This window comes from Canis lupus, chromosome 9 (genome assembly GCF_048164855.1).
Source record: "Canis lupus baileyi chromosome 9, mCanLup2.hap1, whole genome shotgun sequence".
In the NCBI taxonomy this organism is placed as follows: Eukaryota; Metazoa; Chordata; class Mammalia; order Carnivora; family Canidae; genus Canis; species Canis lupus.
In genome coordinates, this window is record NC_132846.1 from 30,003,779 (window position 1) to 30,026,802 (window position 23,024).

The 23,024-nt window shown below is 42.0% G+C and overlaps 1 protein-coding gene and 2 long non-coding RNA genes across 5 annotated transcripts in view; 1 reads left to right on the forward strand and 2 right to left on the reverse strand.

The window, feature by feature from the left end:
• Positions 1-5,912, reverse strand: part of LOC140639962 (uncharacterized) — a 20,063-nt gene extending 14,151 nt beyond the window's left edge. Inside the window, exon 1 of the long non-coding RNA XR_012036617.1 lies at positions 3,660-5,912. This is a non-coding gene — a long non-coding RNA (uncharacterized lncRNA). The remainder of the gene's footprint in view (positions 1-3,659) is intronic.
• PTGER2 (prostaglandin E receptor 2) lies at positions 5,389-21,717 on the forward strand. Of its 3 annotated transcripts, XR_012036615.1 has the most exons (4): positions 5,389-7,065; positions 10,235-10,417; positions 17,454-17,632; positions 18,151-18,287. XR_012036615.1 is itself a non-coding variant. In XM_072838561.1 (2 exons), the coding sequence occupies exons 1-2, from the start codon at positions 6,223-6,225 to the stop codon at positions 10,289-10,291; spliced, it is 900 nt and encodes a 299-aa protein (XP_072694662.1). In that variant the 5' UTR covers positions 5,389-6,222; the 3' UTR covers positions 10,292-12,060. The 3 variants fall into 3 exon arrangements, 2 of the variants coding, with proteins under 2 accessions (XP_072694662.1, XP_072694661.1); XM_072838561.1 differs by lacking the exons at positions 17,454-17,632; positions 18,151-18,287 and having other exon boundaries at positions 10,235-12,060; XM_072838560.1 differs by lacking the exons at positions 10,235-10,417; positions 17,454-17,632 and having other exon boundaries at positions 5,980-7,065; positions 18,151-21,717.
• Positions 14,002-22,801, reverse strand: LOC140639963 (uncharacterized). The gene is made up of 3 exons (XR_012036618.1): positions 22,708-22,801; positions 16,085-16,156; positions 14,002-14,256 (listed from the first exon to the last, which is right to left on the reverse strand). It is a non-coding gene; the product is annotated as an uncharacterized lncRNA (long non-coding RNA).
• Between the last annotated feature and the right edge of the window lie 223 nt (positions 22,802-23,024).

Here is a 23,024-nt window from a genome sequence, read left to right on the forward strand (position 1 = left end):
AAGCAAAAGTGGGGGTGGAGGAGAGAGGCAGCGACAAACCAAGAAACAAACTCTTAACTAGAGAACAAACTGATGGTGGGGTTGGGCAGGGAAATAGGTGAAACAGGTGATGGGCATTAAGGAGTGCACTTGCTGTGATGAGCACCAGGTGATGTATCGAAGTGTTGAATCACTATATTGCACCTGAAACTAATATAACACTGTATGTTAACTAACTTGAATTTAAATAAAAACTTTTTATTTTTTCTAAGATTTTATTTATTTATTCATGATAGACATAGAGAGAGAGAGAGAGGCAGAGACACAGGCAGAGGGAGAAGCAGGCTCCATGCCGGGAGCCCGACGCGGGACTCGATTCCGGGACTCCAGGACCGCGTCCTGGGCCAAAGGCAGGTGCCAAACCACTGAGCCACCCAGGGATCCCGTAAATAAAACCTTTTTAAAAACCAAAGCAATCTGACTCTAGAACCCTTGCTCTTCAAACTATACTCTGCTGCCTCTTCTTACCTTTACTAAGGTAAATATAGGCCTTAGTAAATTATTGTTGAGTGAATAAATAAATGGACTATAGATCTCTAGAATTGCAATATCTGGATCTCAGAGCATGAACATTTTTAAGGCCTTTAATGCATATTGCAGTATAAGCTATTCAATATACTTTTAAGGTTTTTTTAAAAAATAGTATAGGAAAATTTACATATACTATTATCACAGCTGTGAAAACAAAAAAGTGCAGGAAAGTGAAAAGAAACACATCAAGATGTTAAAAGTGATAGTTTTTTGTGGATATACATTCATGGGTGAATTTTTCTTCCTTCTAATTTTCCAAAAATATTTGTAATGAGCTGTTACTTTATACAAGCAAATTGAATAACTATAGCCTTATTTTTGTGTTACATGTGCTTTTCTGCCCTCCAGTTGGTTTTGTCCTTGGAAGCAACCTTTCTAAGAAAAGAGAATTTTCATGACTATCTCGGATTCTTTGTTCCCTATCAATATTAAAAAGGAAATTAGAATCATAGGCAATTTGCCTTCTTGACATTATTGGAATAACTCATTTGATCTAACTCATACTAATAAGCAGTTCTGATATTTCCCGTCTAAGGACAAGAGAACTATTGTACTCCTACATCCATTTGTAAAGCACTTTTTATTGACTCAGGTTTTGCAAAGACTTTATCAAATTGTTTCTCAAACAGTCCTATGAGGTTGTAGTAAGTCCCACCAAGCCTTGGATATACACACACCTGTGTGAATGTAAATGTTATAATTTGACATATTAACCTATTTTTTTCCCCAGTACTTGCTAGTCCAGCCCTTTCCCTAGTGTTATCAGCAGCTGGGGTGTGCTATACTGAATGTCTCAGGGAAAGGACAATGTAACAGAATACAGGTGTCAATGTTTGGTATCAGACTTTTGAAAAGACTAGGCATAGAGACCTAGGTCACAGGAAATGGGGAAGAGCAACGTTGTTCCACTCCTTCCCTACCTGTGTCCACAGGCTGTGAAGGAGGGAAGGTGAAGTTCAAGAGAACAAAAGAGCTTAAATGTTAGCACAGGAGTTTCCTAGACAATGTAGCTCTGCACTCCAGATCTCAAAGAGGTTTGAAGGCTCTGAGAGCATAGAAAACCCATGCCTCACATTGTGAGTAAAAATAGGGCAAGCCTCACATGATATGGGAAAAGTGAGAATATTTCCAATTAGCACAAAAGTAATGATGACATGGAAAGAAAGGTGACCAGATGTGATTAGTCCTTGAGTTCACTCTTCTGCCAACTCCAAGCTGCTGTAAATTGTAGTTCTAGAATTTCCATTCAGTTCTTTTTTATAGTTTTTATTTCTCTGCTAAGATTCTATACCTACCCACTCACAATTAACCCTTAGTTTTTGAACCTATCTCAAAGTTGTCTTATATTGACTGCATTTTGTGGTTGTTGTTGGTTGGTTTTTTTTTTTTTTTAACTCTTTGTTTGACTTTTTGTTTCCACCTTTATGGGAAAGGGACTTCCTGGCAATGATAGTATCAGAATTGGGTTATGGGATGCCAAAGCCGTTTGATTTTAGGAGGGCAGGGCATCATCTCATTAGAAATGGTATAAAATATGTAATTTCCAATCTTCAAACAAAAACAGTTACAAAACTGTTATGAAAAATACAAAGATATATCTCCAATCTTCTTCAGTCTCAAACAACTCTCTGTTTTCTGCCAAGTAGAAAACACAATTTCCTCCAATGATTAATTTTTTATAAATAAAAAGCAGCTTCCTTGAATTTCCTAAAGGTAATACACATTTATAGAAAAATTAGCCAAAGCAGATAGCCCTAACGGAGAAGTTACTACCCAGAGAAATTACTACTAACATTTTGCTGAACATCCTTCTAGATGCTGCTCTATGCAAATGCTTATGCATATAACTTTATGTGAATGAAATAATGTCATGCTTTTAACTCAATATGTGGTAAAGATCATTATCAAGAAATACAGATACAGGGATCCCTGGGTGGCTCAGCGGTTTGGCACCTGCCTTCGGCCCAGGGCATGATCCTGGAGTCCCGGGATCGAGTCCCACATTAGGGTCCCTGCATGGAGCCTGCTTCTCCCTCTGCCTGTGTCTTTGCCTCTCTCTCTCTCTCTCTCTCTGTCTGTCTGTCTCTCATGAATAAATAAAATCTTTAAAAAAGAAAGAAATACAGATACACATCATCCTTTTTAATGACTATATATTCCCTTGCATTAGGTGTACCAAAATTTATTAAACCAGTCCTCTACGGAAGGACATCTAATTCTAGATTCTTGCAATGATGAAAATTCTTCCTGGTGTGTGTGTGTGTGTGTGTGTGTATGTGACAACTTTGTGTATTTGTCAGATTATGTCTCTTTGAGGCAGTACATTTCTATAACATTATTTCTGGGCTGAAGCATATTCGAAGTTTGTGATATTTAATAAACTGTTCTCACCAGGAAGGTTTTACCCACACTCACACTTCCACCAACAGTGAGCCCATTTCTCTCTCTCTTTGGTCATACTGGAAATGTGTAATCTTTTCAAACATTATCAATACTTCAGGCAAAAAGTAACATCTAAATTGTGTTGAGTGATTTGCCAGGGAGCTCTAATGTGGTATTAAAGATGGGTATTGTGCCAAGTGCTCCTTTCTGGCTTTAAATGGACAGTGTGTGCAATATGCAGAGGTCTGTAATGGAAATGAGATGGTCTGACTTCCATATTCCTAGCTTTGCACTAACTTTGTGTATCTTTGGGTAAGATACTCAACTTTTCTGTGCCTCAATTTCTTCAAATGCAAATGAAAGACTCGAAGTGGGTGTTCTTGCACTTCCTTTCTGGCTATAAGAAGGGGATGGTGGGGAATCCACTGTGTAGATCTGCAGCAGACAATGTTGACTGGCTAACCCAATGCCACTCCCAGCCCCTATCCCCCCACCTGCCTCTACTCTGGAAGAAGCTGGAAATGTTCAATATCCCCTTTCTCAGCCTCCTTTGGAGCTAAGGACTGGCCATTTTACCAAATTCTGCCTAATGGGGCATGAAGGGAAGTCTTTTGGGGTGCTTCTGGAAAACCAGCTTTTCTGATGAAAGAAAGAGGCACAAGAGTCTGCCTGTTTCTCACTCTCTGCTTTCAATGCAGACTTCATACCTGGACCTGTGGGGCAGGGTGGTAGCTTTACACTGTGTCTACTCAGCTGAGGATGATCTGTTCTTCAGAGTCCTACGTGGTTTCAAGGTCAACATTCGTCACAGGAGAAGTGATGAATGAGATTGAGAAGGCAGCTGTGAAGCAGCAGCCATGGTTGTCATGTTCCAAAGGACAATTCAGGACTCCCAGCCTGGTGATAACTCTAGGACATTGTCACTTATCCACCTCTCCATGAAGGGTGCCACCACTTTATGAAGGGTGCCAGCTTCTCCCGCAGTATACCTGCATTATTGAGGTAAGAGGTGGTGAGAGACACACAGAAATCCAGTCTGTCATTGAAGATTCTAGTTGTTCATGAGTTCCAGGTTATCCCTTGTAGGTTCCAAGCCTGTACATGATTTTATCCACATCCAGCTTTCTGCCCTGACTGCCATTCTGTCTGACCTATGGTGGCTTGGTTCAATTAACACTGGAATCAAACACAGCAAACAGCTTTGCGTAGACTTCTCCAGGAGCTCCCACCATCCCATAGGGTCTAATGCATCACTCTCCAACAGAGCTTCTGCGATGGTAAAAGTGTTTTGTATACGAGCCGTCTGATATCATAGCCCCTACTCACATGCATATGGCTACTGAGCGCTGGAAATGTGCCTAGTGCAACTGAGAAACAACATCTTTACTCTTAGTTAATTTTAACTCATTTAAATTTAAATTGCCACTTGTGGCTAGAGGTTACCATATAGAACAGCACAGGTCTAGTGCCTAATAATAAATCTCTCATTCTCCATCACTTCCAGTGGTTCTGTTTCTTTGGTTGAATCCTGAGACAGGCAGCGACTGCTGACGACATGGGGAAGAACATGTAGGTAGAAAGCCAGCATGCTAGGAATGAAGGGCTGGAGAGCAGAAAGAGACTGGGGCCTGGGAGGCTCACCTGCCTGTGACTGATGGATTTCTTATTTGAGAAAAATAGACTTCCATTGAACCTGCTCTGTTGAGAGCCCATCTCCATTTCTAATCCCCAGGCCAGAATTATCAAGGTGGGCTAAACTTTTCATGGAGATCAAGCAGGCTGTGGTAAAATGTGTTCTTCAGCAGGTAATTTTTTTCTTTGTTCTCCCATGATGACTCTTACCCCTTGCCTGTTCCCAATGCAGATCCTTCACCTCCTAGTTCTTCTCCCTTCCCCAACTGAATATGAGAGAATATAATTACCTCACTTTGTCTACCAAACTGGATTTTGTTTGTTTGTTTGTTTGTTTGTTTGTTTTAAACACCAGCCCATTTTCATGAGTCTGCAATTATGACAATGGGTGGTAGACGACCACTTTTGTCAACCCTGGTTTCTAAAACTGGCCATCACTAATAAGCTTTACCAGGAGTGGGTCTTTCTAGATGTGCTCTGCACCGTTCATGTGAAAAAATTAATCCTGAACAACATTTTCTTTCAAGGCTGTACTTGACTAGAGAACAATGTGCAATGATTGCAAGCTGTGTTCACAAACAATTCTACACACAAGGAACATTTCTTTCTCTTATTCTTCTTTGCTTGCTTGCTTGCTTGCTTGCTTGCTTGCTTAAACAAGTGGTTATCCGTTATGGTGTTGACATAGGAAAAGGCGAAATGCTGGCAACCGAATCAAAGCAACAGTGCAACAGGCAGCTCAGCGGTGCGCGCTGTTTGGTTCCTTGGACAACCAGGCCGAACTTTTCACTTCCTCCTAATTTTGGTCCCGCCCTCTTAGTTTATCTTCCTGAGAATGTCAAAAAAAAAAAAAAAAAAAAAAAAGAAAAGAAAAAGAAAAAGAAGAAGAAAAAGAGCATATGGGTCCTACTGCAAACGGTCTTTGGTGCCTGTTACGCCCTTCTTACACACATCTCCCCGGACTGGGTCCTTCTAAATTCTCTGTTGTTTGGTGAGTCACTTTGGGTTTCCGTTGTCGCCTTCTGCGAACCCCGGCAAGTGCCCTGCACGCCCTCCCAGCCCCCTGCTGGGGCCGAAAGCTTCCCACCGGGGCCAGCGGCCCTGCGCGCCTCCAGCCTGCAGTCCCGGAGGAACGGAGCGCGGGGATGCCCAGGCCACCGCGCCCGCGCGCAGAGCCGCTCCGGGCAGGCGTTCGGGGCCCCTCTCCTCCCGGTCACCGCTGAGGGACTCGCAAGTGCCCGCACCGGGTGTGACGCGCCTTCCACCTCTCGGGCGTCCTGCGGGCGCCGGGACACCGCGTCTGAGTTGGTCGTCCCCGCGCGGGTGCAGAAGGGGCGGCGGCTGCCCCCCGTCCCCCCCCCCCCAACCCCCCGGGTGTGGGCTCCTGGCTGCGGCGGGCGCGCGGACCCGCAGGGGAGCTCCGAGCGCCGCCCGGATGCTGCAGCCTAGCGGCGCCTCCGAGAGCAGCGCGAGCCCCGGGGCCGAGCCTGGCCGGGGCGCGCGGGGCGCCGGAAGGGGGCTCTGGACTTGGGTCCCTCCCCCTTCCCCGCGGCTTCCCCGAGCGCTCCTGCTCCCAGACTCTCCTCCGCCCAGGTACGAGCCGGGAGAGGAGGGCGTCTCTCCTCTTGGCCCTCCACCATGGGCAGTATCTCCAATAACTCGGGGTCGGAGGACTGCGAGTCTCGGGAGTGGCTCCCCTCCGGCGAGAGCCCGGCCATCAGCTCCGCGATGTTCTCGGCCGGGGTGCTGGGGAACCTCATCGCGCTGGCGCTGCTGGCGCGCCGCTGGCGGGGGGACGCGGGCCGCCGCGCAGGACGCGGGAACTCCATCTCCTTGTTCCACGTGCTGGTGACAGAGCTGGTGTTCACCGACCTGCTCGGGACCTGCCTCATCAGCCCCGTGGTGCTGGCTTCCTACGCTCGGAACCAGACCCTGATGGCACTGGAGCCTGAGAGGCGCGCGTGCACCTACTTCGCCTTCGCCATGACCTTCTTCAGCCTGGCCACGATGCTCATGCTCTTCGCCATGGCCCTGGAGCGCTACCTGTCCATCGGGCGCCCCTACTTCTACCAGCGCCATGTGACGCGCCGAGGCGGCCTGGCCGTGCTGCCCACCATCTACACGGTCTCTCTGCTCTTTTGCTCCCTGCCGCTGCTGGGCTACGGGCAGTACGTCCAGTACTGCCCCGGGACGTGGTGCTTCATCCGGCACGGCCGGACCGCGTACCTGCAGCTGTACGCCACCCTGCTGCTGCTTCTCATCGTCGCGGTGCTCGCCTGCAACTTCAGCGTCATCCTCAACCTCATCCGCATGCACCGTCGGAGCGGGAGGAGTCGCTGCGGACCCTCCTTGGGCAGCTGCCGGGACGGCTCTGGGACCCGCAGGAGAGGGGAAAGGGTGTCCGTGGCAGAGGAGACGGACCACCTCATTCTCCTGGCTATTATGACCATCACCTTCGCCATCTGCTCCTTGCCTTTCACAGTAAGTCAGCCCACTCCGTTTCCACAACCGAGCTCTGGACAGCCTTCTCACTCTCTCCCCTCTCGCGCCCACCCTTTCCACCGCCCCACCTTTGCAACGTTTAAAAATAGGTTCTGATTGTTGAGGTCCAGACCGCTTTCTCTGGCTTCCCACCTTTAGGCCACTTCTTTCCTCCCCTAACCCCGGCTGGCCTTTAGTGACTCTGTGCTAGTGATTCTCACACTCCATAGCAGCTCCCCCCACCCCCCGGAAGGGATCCTCAGCCCTCCCCTAAGCCAGCCCAGACCCCCAAAGAGTTAAAAGCCGCTGTCTGCCTCTGCTAGCTCGGCTCCGGCTTTGTGCCTGAGGAGGCGGCCCCTTCCACCTGCCACCTGCGTGTGTGTGTCAGTTACAACCTTGACTTCCCTGAGCTGCAGTTCCCTCGAGGTGGTCCCCACCCACTGGTCCAAGTTCTCCTTGCTTTGCCTTGTTTCTGGCAACACAAAAGGTGGTACCCGACTCGCAGCATTCCAGCTGTCATGAAGAATGGTCCCAGGTGAGAAGGGTCCGTGTTGATAAGTTCAGAGCACTCATTCCTTGTCCTAAAAGTTCAACAAACACAGAGTTTATAAGTTTCCCAATTTACATATTACGAGCGTAACTCTTTGTGACCATAGGGGGATAAAAAATGTGGACATTATATTATGTCCCTAATGATAACTAAAGGAAAAGATGGGTGGCTTGGAGAAACTCCTTGCTCAGCTTTTGCGGTCCTTCTCAAGGAGGCATTTGTACCTTCTCACAAAACCTCCTCTTCATATCACTATCAGAAATATATACAGGTGTTTTTCAGCGTATAGTCACGCACTTCATGAGCACAAAGCAACACACAGGAATGGCTGGTCCATCTCAGGGATGGGAAAGTCAGGATATCCAGCATATGCCATGACCCAGGAGGGCTGGGGGCAGCCTGGAAAACTGAAGACAGGAGCCCAGGCTGGAGGATGACTGCTATCCTGTTCCGGGGGCAGCTTAGCAGTTAGTTCTATGACACTGTGAGTTTGAGCCTTCTCAAGTATAACATAGATGGCAGGGCCAGGGAGGTGTCTGAGCATGTGTTGGCCTCTTATGGGGAGCCGGGGACTGGAAGTTGGAGTAGCCTCACTTTCTACTCTTTAAAAGAACAAGACTGACCCTACAGGGAGTAAGCAGTTGGCAGTGACTTCTTCCTGCCAGTCTTGGAGAAAAGAAAGAGATAGATAGTGCCTACCGTTAGCAGGTCTGACCTGTTATCTTACTTTATCTTTATCTTACTTCTCGTCTCCATCACTGCTTTTGATTATCTTCATACTCTCATCGTCCGGGGTGAGAAAGGATACCCATCCTCCTAAATTAACTGATTCATAGCTATATTCTCTTCTTCCTGATCGCCACTATCCTCACACTTCTACCCCATTCTCCACCAGGGCAGAAGCTGATCTGAATCGATAAGTGACACGAAAGGACCCCCCTTATGAAACGAGGTAGCACCGTGGGAACCTGCCTCTTCCATTCCACCCTGAACTAGGGAGTTTGTGCAACAGAAAGGCTGTGTTGTAGAAACCGGCATGGCTTCTACGTGTTCCTTTTGTTTTACTGGTAGAAATTTTTGATGACGTGTTAGATGTTAAATCAGTTTTTTTGGGTCGGGACTAAGACACAAAACACATATCTATGAGAGAAAGAATTTCCAGTTCCACTAAACAGCCTAGAATCCAATGTAGAGGCCATAAACCCTTTCTGAGTTGGGCAGTGCCAGTCTCGGTGAGAATTGTGAGGTCAGTTCCTAGAGTCTTGTGATTTTTGAGCATATATTTTAAAATACCCCCCACGCCAAGCCACTTAAATAGTTTGGGAATGGGCTCAGAGGGGACCACATGCTTGTGAAAAGAATTAGTATCCCTAAGTCCTTTAGGGGAAGAGAGCAGGAGGAAACGATCTCTGCTTTGATCATGACTACCCCACTGCAAAACATGGATTATAAAACATAAAGGCAGTGATTTTCAATGGGTTCCCCTGTTTTCAAGTAAATTTGCCTTTTATCATGAGAACTCAATCATTGCTGCATGTTGATTTTCAACTCTCCCTGTGCATACACACAGACACACACACATTTATATTTATTTTCTCCCTTTATTTACTATTAAGCCAGGGGCAGCTCCAGATTTGCCAAATGGAAGGGGCTTAGAGCTAGAAGTCTGGTTAAAAGGAGTAGGGGAGTAGGAGGTTTGCTTTGAAGCTCTGTTTTTATTTAGATTGCCTGTTCATGGCTCGAGGATGCCCAATGAAGATTATGAGGGCACTTTATGATAGTGGCATTGACTCTATTCTCAAAGAGTAGGGGAAAAGCCTAGAGTGAACATAATCAGAAAGCCAGACATGTTGGTCCTTGTCTTGGGGCTAACATGGCATGTTATCCAGATGAAGAATGGATAACTCACTAGGCCCCAAACAGATATTTGAACCATACCTTAAATGGGAAGTATCAAATTGTCTTTTAATAAGGAAGTTTACATGGACCAGTAACTAATTTTATTTGTTAATAAATTATTGGTACTTGTTAGAACCTTTCATTTACATAGCACCTTAAACCTTATGAAATACTGTAGTAACTTGATTTCAGTGATCTCATGGAAGGCTTCTTTGATGATTCCGAAGTCATAGCTACTGTTTAGTGCATACATTCTGCTATTTCAGAATACTTGCATTGGCCCTGGAGGGCACTTTCCCCTTGTGTCCTTTTAGTCTCCTTGGCCCACACTAAAATTGTGGTCAGAAATAGCCTACACCAATCTCCCACACAAGGCAGGAATCATTTCCACACATCCTGACTGGGAAACTGTTAGACAAGGCAAAGACTTATGGTGGTCTTCAGAAATTCTTTTGTTCCTCTAACAGAACATAGGCACTCCAATAGAAGTACAGTTGAGCCACATATGGAATTTTAAGTGTTCTATTAGCCAAATAACAAAAAGTAAAAAGAAACGGTAAAAATTAATCAATATATTTTATTTAACCCAATATCCAAAATATTATCACTTCAAAATGTAAGCAATGTAAGTGATTATTAATGAGCTATTCCAACTAACTGACTTCCTTGTTCCCAGAAAGTACTAGCAATCTACTCTATCTCTGTCTGTTTCTTCCTCAGGATAACAGAGCTGCTTTCTATGTCCTTCAAAGGTGGGCCACACCACTGGCCCAGTAAAGAGGAGATTTCACAGCTGTGTACCCAGTGAGGTACCAGTCTTTTCCAGCACATCAGGAGTGAGGGAAGAAGAGGAGTGGGGAATTTAGGAAACCTGGAACTACTCAAGTCAGCCATTGTCCCAAGGTGTGGACAGGTTAGAATTACTGCTTCCTCCAAGAACACCAGTCTAGGACTTTTAATGTTTGGAAGTGAAAACTATCAAAGTGTAAAATGTCCAGCACCCTATAATGAAATCAACTTCAACCTTCAAGCCATAATATATTTTTTTAAGATTTTATTTATCTATTCATGAGACACAGAGACATAGGCAGAGGGAGAAGCAGGCTCCATGCAGGGAGCCCAATGCGGGACTCGATCCCAGGACCCTGGGATCATGCCCTGAGCCTAAGGCAGATGCTCAACCCCTGAGCCACCCAGGCGTCCCCAAGTTCAACTTTCAAATATCATTATTATCAGCAACACAACGGCTAACATTTTGCACCTAATGTTTATACACACTAACCCATTATCTTCACAACAACTGCAAAATAGATAGTATTATTATTTCCGTTTTACAGATATGGCAGATAATACCAAGGGTTCTACAGCTAGTGAGTGTTGGAGCTAGGGATCAAAGCCAGACAGTTTAAAAATGCGCAGAGCCTATCCCCTTAACCACAGTACTATAGGAAAAAAGTACTTACCTCAGGGGTTAACATGTGAAAAGATTAAACCAAGATATTCATAAAGGAATGGTAAGGATGTTATAAATATCTGGATCACTTTGTCTCAATTCCAACTTGTTAGCTTTTCCTTTTTTAAGATTTTATTTACTTATTTATTTATTTGAGAGAGAGAACACGCAGAGGGTGGGGTGGGAAGGAGCAGGGAGACTGAAAGAAACCCAAGCAGACTCCCTGCTGAGCACGGGGCCGAGGTGGGGCTCAATCCCACAGCCCTGAGATCAGGACCTGAGCCCAAAACAAGAGTCAACGTGCTCAACCGACTGAGCCATCCAGGCTCCCCTCAACTTGTTAGCTTTAAAAATGAAATGGCAAAGACCTTTTTTCCCATGCTGATCAAGGGGACTGAGCCAGGGCCAAGCGTGTGGTTCCTTTTTTCTTCTCCACAGTTCTATGAATTGAAAGGCTAAGACCAAGATTTGAGGAGATTGGCTAATATAAATGCTGGTCTAAATTAAGAAATAATCAGATTACCCTTCACATAAAATCTTCTGTTGGTACACATGAAACGTTTCTTATGAGATAAAAAAAAAAAATGTTGTGGTTAGGAAATGGCATTACTTCGGCTTCCCCATATGAAATCATGCATGGGACCAACAACATATTCCAAACTGTTTATGTACTAAAGGGATAGTGTATAAATTAATGAATTCCTCCTTATGTTGATCAGCTGTTGCCATCATTTCACAGAGATAAATAGAAACTTTTTTCCTGAAATGGAACAGAACACAGAAAATATATCAGACCATTCTTGCCTCAGATACTGTTTGTGTATTAATTTCCAACACAAGTCAAGTTACTTGGTCATTACTTTACCAATAGCTGTGGACAGCTGGTGGTCATTTTAAACTGCTTTCCATTTGGTGTTAGAATATTATTCAGTTCTGAAATTTCCACCTCCTGTTAGAATATTATTCAGTTCTAAAATTTCAAAAGTGAACCATTGCATCATTCTTTTTTTTTTTAAAGATTTTTAAAATTTATTTATTCATGAGAGACACAGAGAGAGAGAGAGAGAGGGAGGGAGGCAGAGACACAGGCAGAGGGAGAAGCAGGCTCCATGCAGGGAGCCTGACATGGGACTCAATCCTGGGTCTCCAGGATCAGGCCCTGGGTTCAAGGTGCCGCTAAACCGCTGAGCCACCGGAGCTGCCCCCATTGCATCACTCTAAAAAGGATCTTTAGAAATCCTTTAGGGCTGTAATTTGTAGGCAAACCTGATTAGTGGAAAAATAATCTTAAAAATATAGAATAAACTCAAGTAAATAGTACTGGAGGTTCCTGTTCATTCCAGGAACTCTTTACTTAAAATGTAACATGAATGGGGGTTGTAAAACTCATGAAATTTGTTGATTATGTACCTGCAAAAAACCATAGTTCTAGTAAGGGTAAAAAAGAAATTCAGAACTCTCCATGCATAACCGTAATGAATTTGCTTGGTGATATTTTAAGTTATATTCATGAATTACTGGAAATCCCTTTATCATTTCTGCATCACCAATAATATATTTGGGGATTAGTGAAATCATTTTAAGACATGTGACCTTTTAAGAGAACATTTCTCTATATGAATGTTTTCATTTGACATCTTTTCCTTTGCCATTACAAAATGCGGGTTGTGAATAAAGACACTGAATCTTTAAAATTTAGACAGGAAGAACCATAGTCTTATTCCCAAAAAAGAAATTGTGCATTATGTCCACACCATCAGTCAAGTTGTTCATTGCTGCTATTTCAGATGATTAAGACCAGGTCCTCAGCTTAAAGAAAAATAGCTTCTATAGATGGTATATTTCTTTTCTTTCTTTTCTTTTCTTTCCTTTCCTTTTTTTTTTTTTGTTTGTTTGTTTGTTTGTTTTGGCATGTCAAAAGCCCATCGCAGTATTAAGTTTAAAAAAATGGAATGGAAGGCAGCCTGGGTGGCTCAGCAGTTTAGCATCACCTTCAGTCCAGGGCCTGATTCTGGAGACCTGGAATCGAGTCCCACAGGGGGCTCCCTGTATGGAGCCTGCTTCTCCCTCTGCCTCTCTCTCTCTCTCTGATTCTTATAAATAAATAAATAAAATATTTTTTTAAATGGAATGGAGTGGAAGAGAAAAGAAAAGAAAGAAATGGTGAGGGATTGATCTCCAGAGATATGGTATTTCAGGAAGACAAGTCACTTTTCACCTAAAGGTTTAAGACCCAGTTAATCTGCAACTTGGTCTGCTCAGTTTCCATGGCTTATCCTGTCCTCTATTTTGTAGCTCTCAACTTTAGCATTAACTGTCTTTTGTATCCAGCCCTGGGATCACCTGAAGCATGGGCAGGGAACACTCTTTAGTACTGAAGCCATATCTATGCCAGAATCTTTCCTTCCAAAGGGACATAAGCTCCTGTTCCCTCCACCACAAAGCACCTAGGATTTGGGGGAAAGGATTTCTTTAAAACATCATATACTGGAAAATAATGTCCCTCCAAAAGCTTCGTGTGTTTTTTTTAAAGATTTTATTTATTCATGACGAGAGAGAGGGAGAGAGAGAGAGAGAGAGGCAGAGACACATGTGGAGAGAGAAGCAGGCTCCATGCAAAGAGCCTGACCGAGTCCGTGGGACTTGATCCCCAGACTCCAGGATCACGCCCTGAGCCAAAGGCAGACACTCAACCACTGAGCTACCCAGGTGTCCCCAAAAGCTTTGTGTTTAAAAAAAAATTTTTTTGAAGTATAGCTGACACCAAAAGTTTTTTAAAAAATGGGTTGTATAAAGCCATAGCCAGGACACCCAAATGACTTTCACTAGGCAGGTAAACATAAAATAACATATAATAAAATCCTCTGCCTGCAATTTAACTGTGCAAAGTATGAAGGAAAGAAAAGCTCCAAAGAAAGACAAGTAGATATGACCATGGTTTTCCAGACTATAAACAGGAACAGCCATACCCACAAATCCTTGTGACACCTTTGCAAACAAGGCTCTTAAAAAACTCTAATAAGTTAGTGTGAACTTCACATGAGACTTTACATCATAGGCTTTTTTTTTTAAGATTTTATTTAATTATTTGAAAGATAGAGCACAAGTGGAAGGAACAGCAGAGGAGAGGGAGAAGCAGGCTCCCTGCTCAGCAGGGAGCCAGATGCAGGACTCGATCCCAGGACCCCAGGATCATGACTGAGCCAAAGGCAATTGCTTCACCAACTGAGCCACCCAGGCACCTCACATCACAGGATTTATATGTAGAAGGTGGTAGTTTGTGTAGTAGCTAAAAGGGAAAAAATTTTTTTAAAGATTTTATTTATTTATTCATGAGAGAGAGAGAGAGAGAAGCAGGCTCCATTCAGGGAACCTGATGTGGGACTTGATCCCAGGACTCCAGGATCACACCCTGGGCTGAAGGCAGGTGCTAAACTGCTGATACACCCGGGAATCCCCTAAAAGGAAAGTTTTGATCCCATTGCTTGAGTGTGGCTCCATGGCTTTCCTACTTACCTGGAGTGTGATTTGGGATATGGTAACTAATCTCCTAGGCCTTGATTTCCTCCTTACTAAAACAGGAATAATAATATTTTGCAAGTTCGTGTAAGGATTAAACAAGAAAATTTACAAATTGCTTAGCCCCATGCCTGGCACACATAGTTCTTCAATAAATATTAACTGCTATCTCCATAGGGTTCAATTTCCAAAGGAAAACCAGATTGCATACTAATGATCAGGGGCTGAATCCTAGAAGCTCAAAATCATTTGCTTGACCAGGTCTAAGTGGAGCTTTTGTTTTTAAGTGTAATAATTGAATAATTTTAAACTGTTTCAGATGTTGGGTAAAGGTTCTAAAACAGAGGTTCTCAAGCTTAGCTGCACATTAGAATCACCTAGGTTGATTTAAAAACCTTGATACCCATGTTACAGCCCCAATGAATTAAATCAGAATCTCTGGGGGTGGGAGCAAATCATCAGAGTAGTCTTAACAATCCTCAGGTGATTTCAATGAACAACCAAATAAAGTTCTCATTTGCTCTAAAATTCTGAAACCACGATGAAGTTGCATTGACAGTAGGAAAGTAGCTCAGAAGAAGAGTCCCACATCAGTGACAAGATGAAGATTTCTGTGGGAGGCTGAAAGGATTCTATAGAAGATGAATCTAAGGAACACTGATTTTCATCTGTACCACTTTGTAGGTGTCAAACTATATTCTTAGCAAAGCCCTATAGGGAGAGCCTGTCCTAAGAAATTAAAACTCATTTGACTTGTTTAGATTTTTCTCTTAGCAAGTTTATTAGTGGTATATGCAAACATGTGTATAAACTCTGTCAGCCTCTGAGGCTGAATTCCAGAATATCACTGAAACACCATTAATTAATTAATTGACATGTCAATTTATTGTCAGCCTTTAATTAAAATCTAGGATCAGCTGGAGTTTAAAGAGAACTGTGGAGTTATGGTTTCATGAGTACAGGGTTTCAGTGTAGGATGATGAAAAAGAGGTTCTGGAGATGGATGGTGGTGATGGTTGCTATTCTTTTATGTGACAGCCAGTCAGGGACAGCCACAAGAAGAGCACAGGAGAGGCCTAGGAAAATAGTTTATCATACTTCCAGGTCCTAGACACAGGAAACACTGCCTAACACCAGGGCCACAGGGAAAGTAGTACTGTGGGTCAGGAGCCAGAAGAGACAGGAGTTGGAGGACAGCCTGGGCTTCTGCAGGGATAGAGGGCCAGAGGGAGGGGCTCTAGCTTGGTTACTTCGCATATCAAAGGACTGCTCCTGGATGAGCCCCCAGCTTTCTCTTAAGAATGGCTAGCCCTGGGGGGAGGAGCAGCCTCTTCCCAGCCAGAAAGCTTTTAAGATGTCAAAACATCTTGCTATATGGAAAATAAAGAACCTAGCCAATACAGTTGCAAACAATATAAATGTACTTAATGCCACTGATTACACACTTGAAACATGGTTTAAAGTGATAGATTATATGCTATGTATATTTTGCAATTAAAAACAAACCCAAGATCCACCATGTCAAAAACAGTGAACTCTAGGCAAGAGACAAGAACCAAAGCGGGGAAAATGGGGAAGTGGAAAAAGACAAAACTTACATCGGGAAATTAAAGGGTCACTTCTCCCAGCATAAAAGAAGACGTTGTCTTCTACAAAATCTTGGTCACCTCCTGAAATGCAAATTTTAAGCATTTCTAAAAATGACCCAGCATAGTGGGATGAAAGGGAAAGGAAACAAATAGTACAGAATTGCTTCATCCCCTAAAACCATTTTTCACTTCTCATTGCTCTGTGACACTCTAACGACATCAGGAACTATGATACTGTACAGGTCATGCACCACTGAAAACCTGGCTCATCTCCATGTGTGACATTGGAATGCTGAGCCCTCTGTACACTGCCCATTTTGGCTGGCTAATTCAATGTCATCGTATGCTTTGGTGAAGCTCGATCATGAACTGCTCTACAGACCTTCTCTCCAACAGAGTGTCAATTGTATGTGTGTGTAGGAACTAATATATTTGAATTTACTAGACTTTTTGTACAGTATTGTCCTGAATTTCTAAAATCCCAAATCACTCCTTAGATATATCATCTAAGTACTATTTCTCAGCCAAAATCATTTGGTTGACAAGAAAATTATTGCTTCATTGTGTATTCCCACCTAACTTTCCTCTTCTCTGTATAATCAGGGAAATCTACCATCACTTCTAATTTTTCCTTATTCATGTGCCAATTCTTTCCTCCATTCCCTATTCCAAGATTTCTCTGGCATAAACACCTATGGCTGCCAAACCTTCCTGCTCTTGTCCTAACGTAAGCAACCAAAAGATGACTACTCTTCTCCTTCCCTCTAATTTGCTTTGTATATCCACTTGCCAGATTCTTACAAAATAAGTACTAGGGGAAAAGGAAATAAACCATTCCTTTTTCTGGCAAAGAAGCATGGAGGAATGAAGTTGTAGCTCTCTAACTCATATGTTCCCACTGGTAAGAAAGTCCCTAGAGCATTATAAAGAACTGATTTCAAAGACTGGGTACCAGGGGCACCTGGGTGGCTTAGTCAGTTAAGCATCTGTCTTCCCCTGGCATCATGATCCCATGGTCCTGAAATCAAGTCCTGAGTTGAGCTCCCTGTTCAATGGGGAGTCTGCTTCTTCTCTCTCTGCCCACCACCCTCAACTCACCCCTACCACTCCTGCTCTCTCTCAAATAAATAAATCTTAAAAAAAAACTGTATATGATTTCCATTTGTTTCCCTCTTTTCTGTAAGCTATGTGAAGTGTTTGATCTTTATTGAGCATGTACTATCCTTTAAATCTGACCAAAAAGTTGCATTGATCCCAAAATGCATAAGGAATCAGATGAGAGCTGGTATACCAGTTTGAAAACATCAGTCAGCATGCAAAGATGTGTCAGGTTTCCAGCATTTAGGACATTGTTCTAAAGGCCTTTGTTCTAATATAGGCTATCTGAATGTAACCCACGGTTGGGCACCTTCCTAGTGTCAAGGACGTTGGAATTTATGTCCTGAGTCTGCCAGCTGAGCAGCCTTGGGAACTTGGGCAAGTCTCCTAACTTCTCTGCATGTGGATGTCTTCACTGGTAATCTGGAAATATGGACAACATTGTAGGGTACTTACTGAGTGAGCATTGTTTTAAATAACATACACATAACACTTCCTGTCATCTTCCTAACAAACCTAAGAGGTAGATATTGCTATCATTATCACCCATTTTAAAGATGTAGAAACTAAGGCACAAATAAGTTAGTTTTCTTTCCAATGGTTCCAAAGTTATATATGAAGCCAGAATTGAACCCCAGGCAGTCCCATGTCCAGAATCCATGCTCTAGGTACCTTCTCTCACTGAATTGTGATCATTAAATCAGATTAGAGATTTGGATGTAAACGTAACATTATTGTTATTACCTCTCCTGAAGTTTACTTCCTCATCTGTCAAAAGGAGACAATACTTACATTTCAGAGTTTTTGTCAGAATAAACATATGAAAGAAGACTGAAATTTTGCTACCTAGCTGTCACCACCCCTGGCATACGAAAAAACATGTTTTGCTCTTAAATATTAGGAAATTGCATGTGATCTAAGCCTGTCCACTGCTACAATATAAAACTAATATCATTTTTCCTTTTTACTTCTTACAGATTTTTGCATATATGAATGAAACCTCTTCACGAAGAGAAAAATGGGACCTCCAAGCTCTTAGATTTTTATCGATCAATTCAATAATTGATCCTTGGGTCTTTGCCATCTTTAGGCCTCCTGTTCTGAGACTAATGCGTTCAGTCCTCTGTTGTCGGGTTTCATTAAGAGCACAAGATGCAACACAGACTTCCTGTTCTATACAGTCAAACGCCAGTAGATTGACCTTTGTCGACACTAGTTAGAAGTGCTTCATTAGCCAGACTCTGGAAGATCATTTTGAAATGGCTTCTTGGTGAAATGAAAAAAGTAAGTTTATAAACCAAATGAAGCCACCTAATAAGACAGAGTAAACAAACATTTCAGCAGTGGTTTGGGCTACAGAGGTGCTGAGAAGGCGTTTCATGGAAAGGGTCAGAAGGATCCATAAAACCTACCTGCAATGAGCAGGTTAGTTGGTCTTTAGATGAAAAAGACCAGTTTTCAGATCCAGTTTCCTTTTGATTTAAGCTTTCCTGTTGAGTGAGAAAGTATGTGGTTTTGTGATTTGTTTAAAGCCCTAAATAGTTACTGTATTTTCTATTTTAATCTTCTATGCTACTGCTGTTATAAACATGCAGTGTATAGTCAGACAAGACAAAACTTCATGTGTATCTTCTAGGAAGATGATACATGGAAGCAACTAAGACTGGTGTCCTGTGATTGCTCAACAACTCTTTGGCCAATGAATTTGGAAATCACAGGCACTTTGTACCATCATATTTGTGTATGTGGGTGGACTCTCTGGTCACTATGGTATTATGGGTGGAGCAGTAGGCTCAGCTGGTTAACATCACCTTTTCAATAGTCCTCCAGAAGCTTTGTGTCAACGTATTAGGTTATTTATTTTATAATGCCCATTATGTTAAGAGTAATCAAGAACACTTTTGGAATTTTCTTCTCAACAAGAAATAATAGGTTATTAAGAAAGTTTTAAATTCTGATTGATACTCTTCATTCTGTTTCCAGGGAGGGGCTATGTGGCTATGTCTAAAGCTAAATATTAGAATAAAAACTGAAAAATCTGGTCAATTCTCAATAAACCATGAAACTCTTCTATTGTTCCTGTTGAGACTATGACTAACGTATACTTGATAAGATGACTGTATTGTAGCAAAATTCATGCATCTACATTTTTATCCAGGAAGCATGGTTTGACTCATTCTATATAGGAAATCATACAACAGTGAGTCATATCTTAATATGTTTCTAAATCTAAATGTTTGGCATGGTATAAACCTGACATCAAAATATTTCAGTGAATTTGCACTGTTTAATCATCTTAGTTACTGTACAAACTCATCTGAAATGTCACGAAAATAAACTATGAAACAAAAATTTCAAAATGGAATAGTATTTGATAAATTTCCCCAAATAACAATTTCTAGAGCATAGTATTTTTTAATGAGATAAAAGTGGAGAACTTGTATTTATTTTGGCAGATTTTTAAAGTGTGGTTGCATTTAGATGTTAAAATATTTAGTATAGTACTTGGTATTTAGAGGATATTTTTTCCTTATAGTATGATCTTCAAAAGAGTAGAACCACCTTATTTATTTATTTATTTATTTTACAGTGAGTGTTATTACAGGATAGCTATTATTTAAAAAAAAAAAAAAAGGGATGTTAGTTTTTTCCAAAGTTTCACCAAATTGCTTACGCAAAACCATTTCCTATAAGTAGTTATCAAACTAGGTAATCACTTAAAGTGATTCCAAACCAATCTAGCATCAGACACAATCTATGTCAAATCAGTTCTTATTTTTAAAAGAGCAAATAAATGGTTTGCTTTTCTACTAACTTAAACAAACCAGGCAAAATTTAACTTAACTGAAATCTGGACATATAAATAAATCTTTCCTGCACACAAGTATTCTACAGTTAAGAAACTGTTCTAAATAAGACTAATTATTCTCATGGGTAATTCATAAACATAAAATTCTGAAGTTACTTTGAATCTGGAAGATTGATTTCTTTTATCAGATGACTGTTTTTTCCTCCAAATGAAAATGTTAACTATAATCCTCACTCCACCTCACCACCCTCCAAAAATTCTGATATAATGCCTGAGAACTTAAAAAAAAAAAAAAAAAGGCACACTTGGACATAGTATCACTAGTGGGAGCACAATAATTTACTCTGGGAGCCCAATATATATGTTAAGCCATTTGTTTAAGAAAGGTAGATTTCGGGGATCCCTGGGTGGCTCAGCGGTTTAGCGCCTGCCTTTGGCCCAGGGCGCAATCCTGGAGTCCTGGGATCGAGTCCCATGTCAGGCTCCCGGCATGGAGCCTGCTTCTCCCTCCTCTTGTGTCTCTGCCTCTCTCTCTCTCTCTTTCTCTCTATGTCTATCATAAATAAATAAACCTTTAAAAAAAAAAAAAAGAAAGGTAGATTTCTAGAGCTTTGTTTCCTAATATACTCCTCCTGTTCCTTGCACTGTGTTAAATGGCTAAATCTTGTTTGATTTGAATATACAAGAAGGAATTGAATGTAAAAATCCTATTACCTAATATTAATGGCAACTTAAAGGTAATGGAAAAAATTACTTAGAATAGATATATAAATATTTCCTTTCTAAAAAAAACCCATCACATCAGACGAATCTGTTTACATTCACTGACTCATTTTCAAATTAAATAAAAAACACAGAGCTTAGCCTGGTATATTAGAGAACTGAACTGGGATAAAAGAAGACCTGAATCTCAACATGATTTGGACCCATGACAACCCAGAGCCAGAGCAAAGCTCTAGAAGTAGTACCATCCCTAAACCACCAGGCTGGCAGAGGCTATAAGCAGTGGGAAGGAAAAATCTGGTCTGGATCACTACATTCTCATTGTAATTCAGTTACATTTTTGGCATCCCTGTCTGCTCATGCCAGTGCACTTTGAAAAGGTTAATGTAATGTTAGCTGTGATTTGAATCAAGAAAAAATATATATATTCAGTTTTAAAATTTGATAACATTGAAAGGCAGGGGAAGACAATTAGCTTGCACTTTTGTAAAGGTTTGTTTTTTTCATTTAGCCAAAGCTAATGGTTTTCTGAATTTAGGAAGAGCCCTCTTTTTGAATCATTTACAGATGGAGAAGCAGTCTTCTCCGCAAATGAGAAGTTTATATGTATGGACATAAAATGCCTACTCATCCAGGTGGTGTTGCAACTTAAGTATTTGATGACTACCTTATGCATCATCCTTTAACTTCATTGGATTTCCTCTCCAAGTACACATTTATAATCACCAATCACCTAACAGCATTATAATTGATTTTTTTAACTTACAAAGCATTTTTATTACTGTAAATGCACACTATGAAAATAAATATTATTTTAGCTATTCAGAAAAGCTTTAGTCTTATACAGGGGACCAAGGACATGTACTGGGCATTAATTTTTATTTCAGAAAGTTACTTTTTTTTGGTAGCTTTTACAATTCTTTTAATTAATTGTTAAGTAAATTTTCTTGAATTACACTTTTTATTCCCTATAAAATGAATGTACTATTAAAGTCCAGTTTGGGTGGTTTAATTCTGTGATTCAAGTGTTTCTTTTTTAAAATCTGCCACGAGTCAAATCAGCGAAGTTTCTAGCAAAAAAGAGATGGCATGCTTCAAAGAGTTACCAAAGACTGTCGAATGAAAGGAGTATTTACAGTGGGGTGGGCAGACTTAAGGGAATCAACAAAGTTATGGTGGGACAGCCAGGGTGGCTCAGTGGTTTAGCGCCGCCTTCAGCCCTGGGCGTGATCCTGGAGTCCTGGGATCGAGTCCCACATCTCGCTCCCTGCATGGAGCCTGCTTCTCCCTCTGCTGTCTCTGCCTCTCTCTCAACCTGTGTCACTCATGAATAAATAAATAAAATCTTCAAAAAAAAAAAGTTATGGTGAGACATCCCTCACAAGCTCTTCCACTTCTCTGCCTGAAGGGACAAGGGAGGAGCAGTTACCTGAAAGGAGCTTTAGAAGATGGCACCCAACTGGAGCTGTAGCCTTAAGTAGGGAAGCAACAGCTGTTGCCCAACCACAGAGAGGGAACAAGGGGACTACCTTCCTATAGAATCTCTCCTCCTACTCTCTACTCATATGCCTATTTCCCCCACTGGCCAAACCCAACTATAATCCACACATCAGGAGACCCTGGTTAAAGCAAAAATGAAGGCATTACAGGGGCAGAGAGATTTAGAGGGGAAGTGGAGAATATCCAGCAAAAGTCAGTTAAAAATATGTTCTCCCTTTTTTAAGTTACACCAATACAAAAATTGAAACCACAAAGTAAGCAGCTTCTCTTCCTGCCTTCTACTCCAAATATCCCCTAAAAGCTTGAGAACTAGGAATCAGCCCCATATGTATGAAAGGGGGTAAAATTATTGATTCCTTCATCAAAATATTGGTTCTAAGCCCTGCTCTCCTGTGCCTCAGCATTTACATGTATCTAACTTTGAAAGCACATGATTTTATATAATTGGAGAAACAGAAGGGGATCAGGGGTGCCTGAGTGGCTCAGTTGATTAAGTGTCTACCTTCAGCTCAGGTTATGATCACGGGATCCTGGGATGAAGCCCTGCATCAGGCTTCCTGCTCAGTGAGGGGCCTGCTTCTCCCTCTTCCTCTGCCACTCCTCCTGCTCATGCTGTCTAAAATAAGTAAATAAAATCTTTTTTTAAAAAAAATAAGGGGGATGAGACCAGAGCATCTTTGTGTTTTCCCCTACCCATAGCAATATAGCTATCCCTAGGCAGTACAAAGAGAGAGAACCATGTATGCTGGTCTAGAAATGAACTGGAGCCTCATTTTTAAGAAGGACCACTAGAGTGAGAAAAATCAGGAAAAACCTCAC

Coding starts and splice junctions, on each gene's coding strand:
- PTGER2 (XM_072838560.1), top strand. CDS start 6,223: ATGGGCAGTATCTCCAATAACTCGGGGTCGGAGGACTGCGAGTCTCGG. Junction 7,066..18,150: donor TCTGCTCCTTGCCTTTCACA/GTAAGTCAGCCC, acceptor TACTTCTTACAG/ATTTTTGCATATATGAATGA.